Source organism: Hoplias malabaricus, chromosome 5 (genome assembly GCF_029633855.1).
Source record: "Hoplias malabaricus isolate fHopMal1 chromosome 5, fHopMal1.hap1, whole genome shotgun sequence".
NCBI classification, from domain to species: domain Eukaryota; kingdom Metazoa; phylum Chordata; class Actinopteri; order Characiformes; family Erythrinidae; genus Hoplias; species Hoplias malabaricus.
In genome coordinates this window covers 23,010,108-23,019,617 of record NC_089804.1, presented here as the reverse complement: position 1 = coordinate 23,019,617, position 9,510 = coordinate 23,010,108, and the positions used below count along the sequence as shown (strand labels likewise).

The window sequence follows — 9,510 nt, the reverse complement described above, 5'->3', positions numbered from 1 at the left end:
CAAAAAAATCAAATTTTTATATTTACATGTTTCTGATTTTTTTATTATTTATTTTTTATTTTTACAAAGCATTTTTATAACAAAACACAATAAAATAAGCCAGGATAAGGGTCCTTTAAATAGTGTTACCTGTGCTTAATGTTTTTCGCGCCCGTTTTCAGACAAACCCCGCCTTTCTGTGCTGTGATTGGCCAATATTTCGTTACGGAATGAACTATTGGCCACTATTCGTACAGATTGCAAAATAAGTCTACCGCTCTGATTCCAACGAATCCCAGCGTAAGTGGGCGGGTCCTCTCTGGAAATGGGTGGGAAACGAAAGCAGGCCCAAAAACACACCTCTGTGGGCGGGGCCTCGAGTTATTTCCGCGCGCTGTAAGATTCCTCGCGTGACGCAGAATGAAGTGGTGGGATTCCCCCGTGATGTCAATCTGCTTTAAATACAGTAGACGAGGCTTCGCGCAGGACTCAGAATTTTTGACTGTGTCATATTGAATTGCTCTGCAAAATAAACACAGTTTAACTCATTGCTTTTGTTGATTCTCGAAGTGAAAAACAGTGATTTCTTCATCTTGTGAGCACACGTCTGTATGTTTTAAAGTAGTTATTTGCGGAGTTTTTGAGAATGTTTTGGGTAAAAACAACATAAATATGGTTTGCTTTTTAAGCAAATAAATAGAAACTGTGCTCAAAGAAAGTATTTCAGGATGTTCCTTGCAGAGAATGTGTTCACATATTTTCTCTTAGAACCAGGAGTGTCCGATTTTCTGTACATATACGTACCGGAATATATTTGTGGTAGCAGTTTTAAAAAAACAACAACTATTTTAATAAGGAGTCTTATTAGTCAGTAGTAGTTACGTAATAAGCACCTTTAAAGCAGCTGTAACACATGGATAAACCATCTGAGTATTATTTGATAAAGTGACAGGTAAGTTTTAATAATGCTCATTTGTAAAGAAAGAAAAACTAGATACAGTAAAAGAAAAAAAATGGTAGACAATTGTTTATCAAAAAAATGTAGACCAGCCCATCCAATTATTATTATTATTATTATTATTATTACAAAATGAAGGGGATTCATCCAAGTTTGATTTCCTTTGCTACAGAAATTGTGTCTATTCTTCTTGAAAGTGTTTGCACTTAATGTTTTAACATTTCTGTAAGGATTTGATCTTGAGATATGGATTTTCAGTGATTGTTCTGGATCACTGATTCCAACTCGAACGTGTTTTAATAGCTTTCTTTTATCTAAAGTTTCTCTATCATGTGATGATATAAATCAGACATACACCTGGCTAGAGACCTGGTTGTATAAGAGTTTGTGCACTATACCTTTTTTAAACCTGCCCACTCCCATGTTGTCCCTGTTTTGTGGTGTGTAAACAGTTTTTTCAGGTACAACAAGGCAGTATAATTCTTCGTCCAGTGAGCGGGTCAGCATGATGGTGCAAGAAGAAATGTGTCTGCCACAAAACTCCAGGGTCTCTGGGTCCTGGGCTTGATCCTCGCCTCTGGACACCGGTTGTGATGAGTTTGGTGTGTTCTGCCCTTGTTTATATGGATCTCCCTTAGGGCTCTTGTTTTCAACCAGAATTATTATGACTTATTGCACCTTTAAAATAGTCAAAATATTGTATGGCCCTTTAAGGCCTACAGAGAGGAAGCTTTACCACGGTGTGCCCTCGGAAATGAAGAGTGAAAAGAGAAACAACAAGGACAGAGGCAGCTTAGATTAATATGATATCAGTTTAACGACATTTAAAAATCTGCAGAACAACAGTTAACGCATGTGTATGTAGGTGAGGCTTTAGAATTGTGCAAAAACGTAAGTTTTTACCCGAAGGACTCGCTAGCACTTTCTGCACCTTGAGTAGCTTTCAGGCTAACGTTAACTGATTACGGTGTCTAAAATATAAGATTTTCAGGTTTCTCTTTTGTGTTTTTGACTTAAATGACTTAAATGTATACATCTGTCCACGCACAGACGAAGTATAACCTTTAAATATCAAATATTTAGACGAAGGCTTAGTTTGACTTCCTTTTCGAATTTTCCGTTCCACCTTAAACAGTGCATCTTTTACAATCAGGCGCCTGAGAGGCGCCCTAATCGAAGTGCTGCACTATTTAAGGTGGAACGGAAAATTCGAAAAAGAAACTGGGGAATATGCAACAAAATTTTGCTTGTTTAGTATGGTTAAAACTACAAAACCTATAAGTTAATATGCAGTGTTTTATAAGATACTGCGTACAAACTATAAGATTTGTGCCTAGCGCTGTATGTTAAAAATAATAATTGATTTAAAATCCAGGGGTAAGGCTTTACAAATAGTTATGTTTCACAACAGAATAAAGAGGAGCATCTGAATAAACTGAAATTGTCGACACAAGTCAAAATTAAAATATATTTTAAATGCTTAATTATTTGAAAGTTTGTAATATAACTTAGGCCATATTTTCATATATTAAAATTGCTATATCTCATGTAAACATGCTAATATTACTATAACATTTAAGAAAGAATAGTTTAAATAATGTGTTTTTTGTTTTGTTTAAAGACAAGAACACCTATTTCTGTTTGTTTATCTTGAAGATGTAAAACAGGACATAAATTAATTATAGGGGTGTTGTATTCACTCTGCTGATGTATGTTTGTTTGTATATTTATTTATTTATTTATTTATTTAACAGGTCCCAGGGCACGAAGGTTTCAATTTCCTCTGTGGAAATATGGTGCACCATCCTAATCCTATGCAGAAGTGGGGGTTTAGGGTAAATAATGAAATTTCCCAGGGCCTTGTGCCTGTGTTGCACTTGTGCTTGTGAAGCAGTGGTTGGCACCACATGTGTTGCTGTGCTAACCTGTGTCAGGTTCATTCTCTTGAAGATCAGTGGACCCTTTTAAGAGTAATGACGCTTACTCTGTTTCAGCAGACTTTGGGCTTTTGAGAAGGGGCGGAAGGACTGATGTAATGGCTGGACAGTGGGATCCAGTGGATTTGAGTGCTGGCATTTCTCTGGGTGACATCCCAATGAATGACCAAATATGTGAGGAGACTGGATATGGGTCTCTTTCTTCCCATTCTTTCATCAATCCATCAGAACAGAAAGATGATGATCCGGAATCGAAGGATGTGCCAGATGATCTCATGCAAGAGGACTCTGGTTACATGGAAGCGGAGGATAAGGAGAAAGTGGATGACAGTGGATACACAAGAATGAATGGTGGGATGGATCAGTTGGAGGAAGATGCAAATAGTGAGTTTAATGAAGGTGACGATGAGAAAGGATGCAGAAACGGAGCTGGGAAAGAGCCAAAGTTTAATGGTGAGTCCGGATCCAGGAATTCTGCACCTGGGAAAAAGGGAAAGTCCAAAAAAAGTGGACCAGGTCCAAGTCCAAGTGAGCAGTGTCCGTCATGGACCTCTCCCTCATCTTTTTCCTATAAATCCTGCCTGTCGTCTTCTGGGACGGGCAAACACAAGCAAGTCCGCCGAAGGAACTACCACCATCACAACTCGGGACGTTTACGAAGGCAAAATGGCTTCCAGTTGATGGTAGCTTTCCGTGATTTTTTAGCAGAATCTGTGAGTCCCTGGAGTTTGTCTTGTATCCACATGGTTGTGGACCTCATCGTGTCTTTGACCCACCGCTGTGGGATCGCCGTTGAATCAGGAGCTGTTGCACTTTACGACTTTGGCTCACTCGTGCTGCTCAAGGTCACAGATGTGGCCGGATTGAAGCAGGATTTCAGACGGATTGTAGACTGGACCTGGTGCTCTGTTGCTGCTCTCGTTGTTTGGTTCAAGAAAGCCACGGGTTTAGGCAGAAGAGCCGTAGTTTCCTGTTTCAGCCTCTTGACTCTGACAGTGTGCTTGTGTGCCCATTTTATAAAGAGCATCCTGGAAAAGGTGGGTGGAGAAAGAGGAAAGCGATGGTTGCTTGTTCTCCAGACCTGTTGGGTGTGGAAGAAAGTGGCTTCAGTTATTGGATGGATTAGAGCTTGGTTCTGTAAACGCAGATCTGCAGATGAAGCATCAAATCCAGAATTCCCCTACAGGGATAAGTGTCAGCCTGGACAAGAACTAGAGAGACTCCTGGCCCTGGCACAGGTACTTGTCCTAATATTTTTGGTCTCAAATTGGGGTAATATTGATGCAGCATATTATGAGTGTTGTTACTCAATGTTAAAAGCTGTTACTTATCTGACAATGCTTATTATACAGGTCAAAAATTAACCAGACAGAAAATAGAACACAAAGCATAACACTCGCCCAGAAACTTGTCTAGAGCTGTGGTTGGTGAGAATGCTCTCAGAATTGAGTAAGGTTCTCTACGGTTGGTTGGAGGTCTGATAGCGTATTACAGATATCTGAGATATCACTATCAAGATCCTAATAATGACTTAAAACTATTTTATACTTTATATAGGACAATAAGGCATGGTTTTTCTATCTGTAACATGATGTTGGTGTTTTTTAGGTTGCCTTTAACCGTTTAGGTGGACAGTAGGTTGTGCTTTTGGCTTGCACATGCTCCATCGAAATCCGTAGGCCAGGGATTATTGTTGGTAGGGAGCACTGGGATTTTAAGTGAGAGTTCAGAATTAGAGTTAATTGTAAGTGAAAGAATAATTATTATTATTTATATGTTATGCCCTGTCATGGAATGAATCTGTAGCTGTACAGATAAATAAATACATACGTCTATTTATATATTGCTTTAAAAAATATATATATTTTATAGGTTCCTGAAGATGAGCTGGACCCGTTTAATGTCTTGGGTGTGAATACTCAAGCCACAGAGTCTGAACTTAAGCGGGCCTATAGACAGCTGGCGGTACAGGTAAACTTAAACTGATCTTGACCTTGAGGCTAAACTGTATTCTGTAACTCTTTAGGTACACTTAAAGACACTCTTGCTACCTTTAGTTTAATTAAAAATGATGGAAAGCAGATTAATTATGCTGTTGATTCTGGTACATGAAGTGTGAGGCATCTGTGAATATGTCTTTCTGTTTTTAGGTCCATCCCGATAAAAACAAGCACCCACGTGCTGGTGAGGCTTTCAAAGTGCTTCGAGCAGCTTGGGACATCGTTAGCAACCCAGAGACAAGACGGGAATATGAACTGTGAGCATACACTTAGAAACAACCATATCTTTGTTTGAAAGCAGTAGTTTGAGGAATTAACTTTTTTTCAGTGATAGATGTGTATTGAATGAAGTTTAGTTTTATGAGTTTATTACTTGGTCTCTGGCGCTGTGTGGCATTATCTTGCATAAAAACCGGACTAAAGTATGACGGATAGCGAAAGAGTACTAGCAGGTACTTTGAAGTGTTCTGTAGTGTACTGTGTCTCCATTGTCTTTATCTTGGTCCTCTTTGGAGATGGTCATGAAGCAAATGTCTCTATGAAGCCTCTTTGTTCTGCTTCACTCCAAAAGGAAACGAATGGCCGCCACAGAGCTTTCCCGATCAATGAATGAGTTCCTGACAAAGCTGCAGGATGATCTGAAAGAAGCCATGAATACCATGATGTGCACCAAATGTGAAGGAAAACACAAGTATGTACTGAAAAAGACAAACCATTATGCGTTACAAGAGAGAGTTAAAATGTAGAGACTTTTTGAGTGTCGTTTGTTGGACTGCATGGATACTTTTCTCCATAAACATGAAATTAAAATGTTTTTTTGCTCAAGACTGGAGCCAGAATTATACTTTAACAAATCTCCATATAAGCATATAAGACACTATAAAACAAACTAGAATTCTAGAATTACACACTGATTACTAATAGTTACACACTGATATAAATGTGAATCATATCAAAGTGTATTTATGATTAGACAGCAGTATAGAATTATGAAGAACTTGGCAGACAATGGTGAACAATTCTTTTCAAGTCTGTTCCTTTGTTTATCTCTGTTGCGTCCTGCAGGCGTTTTGAGATGGACAGAGAACCTCATGAAGCACGGTTCTGTGCAGAGTGCAATAAACGGCACAGCGCAGAGGAGGGAGATCTGTGGGCAGAATCCAGCATGCTTGGCCTGCGGATCACATACTTTGCCTTCATGGACGGAAAAGTCTATGACATTACTGGTATTTTTGCTTAAACATGATTGACGTACATTATGTAATGTTGTCTTTAAAGTTTTAAATGGGGTTTATCATAAATTATTATAGTAATTTTTCAACCTGGCTCAGTTTGGCCCAACATTCAGCCTTTTAACCCAACACCCCCCCAAGAAGTATGTTATTTTCTTGAGGGAATAAATGTCTGGAAGTTCGTAGAAATATTAGCAGTAAAAGTAGTCAGAAAAATTACCATTTTATATTTTATATTATCTTTCAGCTCTTGTTCTGATGCTTGTAAAATCTGTTCTGCTTTGGTGTGATTTGCTTTAAACTGAAGTGTATGGATAACTGATTTATTACAGAGTGGGCTGGTTGCCAGCGTATTGGGATCTCCCCTGACACACACAGAGTGCCCTACCACATTTCTTTTGGTTCCAAAAGTAACACTGGCACCAACCGCCATAGGTAACGCCTTACTGTTTTTAAATAAATAATTACGTAGTTTAAATAGTGTTTTATTCATATCTGAAGCAGAAATAATGGGTTTGATTCTCTCTCTCTCTCTTTCTCTCTCTCTCTCTCTCTCTCTCTCTCTCTCTCTCTATTTCTCTCCATTCTCTCTCTCTCTCTCTATTTCTCTCTCTCTTTCTCCCTCTCTCTCTCTCTCTATTTCTCTCTCTTTCTCTCTTTTCTCTCTCTCTCTCTCTCTCTCTCTCTCTCTCTCTCTCTCTCTCTCTCTCTCAGATCTTCTTCAGATCATCCTCCAGGTGGAGGTTCACCTGCAGATCTGCAGGACTTCTTTAACCGAATCTTCCAGGGAGGTTCTCCAGGTGATGCTTCCTCTAACGGGGGGTTCTTCCCCTCTGGTACACCGTCCAATCATCCCTCAGGCCCCGGGTCTGGGGCTGGAGGACTGTTTTCAGGACCCCCACCACAGCCGGGCTTTTTTAACCAACGCGGAGATGCTAGTGAATGTTGGGCAGAAGGAGGGAAGGCTCCTCGTCGGCGGAAAAAGGCACGAAAGCCTTTCCAGCGCTGAGAAAGTGCCATAAAAACTCTCAGACGGCCAGAAGATAAAGACGGACTGCAGCAGGTCGCTGCCATGGTCTGTTCTGGACAAACTGGTGCCCAGGCTCGAGCACGAAATGGGTTGGCTTTGATTGATTGTCCTCAGAAGAATGTTTCAGTGTTGGTGTGTGTTGAATCTTCCCAAAGCTGATGGAGACTGGCTGAAAATCAATGCCCAGCAGCTGTTTCCCAAAAGATTTGTTGCATTGAAGGAGCGGTCTCTCATTTTTACCACCAAAAATATTTCTGAAAATGATTATTTTTCTTATTTTTACTTCTAGATCTCTACAGATAAATAATCCAATCACATCCACGCCACTACGTAACAGTATAACAACTGTTTGAAAACATGAAAAAGAGTCATCAGAGCGATGACTGGTGTTTTAAGATCATGTGTTTTAATGGTAATCTGACATTGCTCTTTGTGCTGATAATCTTTTGGGAAACCGAGCTCTGTTTGAGAAGACAAAAGGAAAAGATCTTTAATTGTAGCCTTCATGTGGAAATCCTTGATTATTGTTTTTTGCCACTCAGTCCACAACTTTATCATTCATGAGGAATGATTGAAAAATTCACTAATTTATCCATGGCATTTTTTGTTTTGTGTTAAGCACACTTTGGGTGATGGCATGTTTTTGTTTTTGTTCTTAGTGAGGTCTGCATCGTTTGCCATTCTTTGATTTTTATTAATTTTATGATTCTCCTGTTGACCATTGATACACCTCAGGGATGACGAGTTGGACTGAGAAGAAGCTGATGATCAGTTTTGGAGATGTTTTTGCAGAGTACAGTAGTGTGCAGTAATGTTCCACAGCTTCCTGAAGATGGTCAGGGGGACGTTTACTCTGTTGTTACTCTGCCCCAAGCCACAGCAGCAAAACAGTTCAGTTCTGTTTACACTTGAATGACATTTGAATTACTTAATTGTTCTGCTAATTTTTGTTTGTTTTTTAGAATTATACTCTCGTTTTTCATAGTTTGAGACGGACGTTATGACTATAACCCTTCATTAGCTCACACAAATGAGTTGGATATTCTATAAAAATAAGCACTTTTTTGAAAGATGGAGGCTCAGCAGCAAGCAGTTTATTTTGAAAATATGCATAAACCATCTGTTTTTAATTTTCTGTTTGTGAGTTACTGTACTTGATTTCAGTGCTCAGTTTTGTCCAAAACCAATGGAAGCCGTATTAAGGCCAAAAAAAAATCCACTAAATTTTTTGAACTGATTTTTATTTATTTTTTGTTGTTGTTGTTCATACATTAATCCTCATAAGAACCATCTTTAAAACTGTGATACTGTCCACTTTGATATATGTCCATTTGCAATTTGCTATTTGGTCCATGATATGAAGGTCATTAACTTTTGGCTTCACTGTAATGTCACTTCTAGAATGTGAATTATGACCATATTCGGCAGGTCGCATTCTTATTTTGGGCAGTTAGAGGAGTTATAGCAGGCATGCAAAGACAGACAATAATAGCCTACAGACATTAACAATGATAGAACTTGCCAGAGTATTACTGTGTTCTTAATTTGAAGTAGAAGGGGATAAATGTGCAATTAATTTTGATCATTTTCCTTTTTAATTAAAGTCTGTTGACTATTTGTGTAAATGGATGATGGATGGCTAGATTATTATATGAATAGATTTGTGTTTAGTTTATTAAATTGGAATTTTTATTTGCTTGTTTAGTTGAGTATCCAACTGTAAGAACTTAATTATATTTTTGTTCTTGTTCATTTTATTGACATCACAGTATTTCACAAAGCAGTTTGTACAGCTCGATCTCGATTTACCACTGGTCATTTTCACTACATTTGGTCAAATAAACATGCGATTGGACATGTGGCAGCACAAACGCTCACGTTTACAGAAGATTGTATCTAGTTGAAGGCAGTGAAAGATCGTCCCACAGGAAGAATACGGTGTTAAAATGAATTTAAATTTATATGCAAAAAAATTTCTAAGACTAAAACCTCAGACAATCATCCTGATGGTGCAGGACACTTCTGTCCATCGTCTCACAGATCAATTATCAATTGCTTTGTTTTCTTTTCATATTAAAAGATTCCATAACTAATTGTAGTTTTAAGTCTTTTGTGACAAATAGGACATTCATTTTCTAAAAAAATATACTGTACTTTAAAGTTGGATCTGTATAAAAACAGCACTCCAGTTGACCCCAAAGATACTGGATGGAGCTCACTCCAGGGAGCACTGCTCCACAGCCCTGTTTTTTCTGGGCCTTTATAGTGCTCTAGAGCAAACTCAACAGCAGGCTCCTTGGGCTCAGGTGCAGCTGCTCCAGAGCGTCCTATTTTGTTTTATGGTTCTCTATGGAGATTTTACAAGTCATAAAAA

At 38.7% G+C, this 9,510-nt stretch overlaps 1 protein-coding gene across 3 annotated transcripts; it reads left to right on the top strand.

Annotated features, from left to right (window-relative positions):
* The first annotated feature begins 1,429 nt into the window (after window positions 1–1,429).
* Window positions 1,430–9,215, top strand: dnajc14 (DnaJ (Hsp40) homolog, subfamily C, member 14). 3 transcript variants are annotated; one of them, XM_066673146.1, is made up of 9 exons: window positions 1,673–1,828; window positions 2,692–2,772; window positions 2,935–4,112; window positions 4,747–4,845; window positions 5,025–5,131; window positions 5,446–5,565; window positions 5,940–6,100; window positions 6,439–6,541; window positions 6,821–9,215. In XM_066673146.1, exons 3-9 carry the CDS (start codon window positions 2,973–2,975, stop codon window positions 7,113–7,115), a joined length of 2,025 nt encoding a protein of 674 aa, XP_066529243.1. In that variant the 5' UTR covers window positions 1,673–1,828; window positions 2,692–2,772; window positions 2,935–2,972; the 3' UTR covers window positions 7,116–9,215. The 3 variants fall into 3 exon arrangements, with proteins under 3 accessions (XP_066529242.1, XP_066529243.1, XP_066529241.1); XM_066673145.1 differs by lacking the exon at window positions 1,673–1,828 and adding an exon at window positions 1,430–1,539 and having other exon boundaries at window positions 2,692–4,112; XM_066673144.1 differs by having other exon boundaries at window positions 2,692–4,112.
* The last annotated feature ends 295 nt before the right edge of the window (window positions 9,216–9,510 follow it).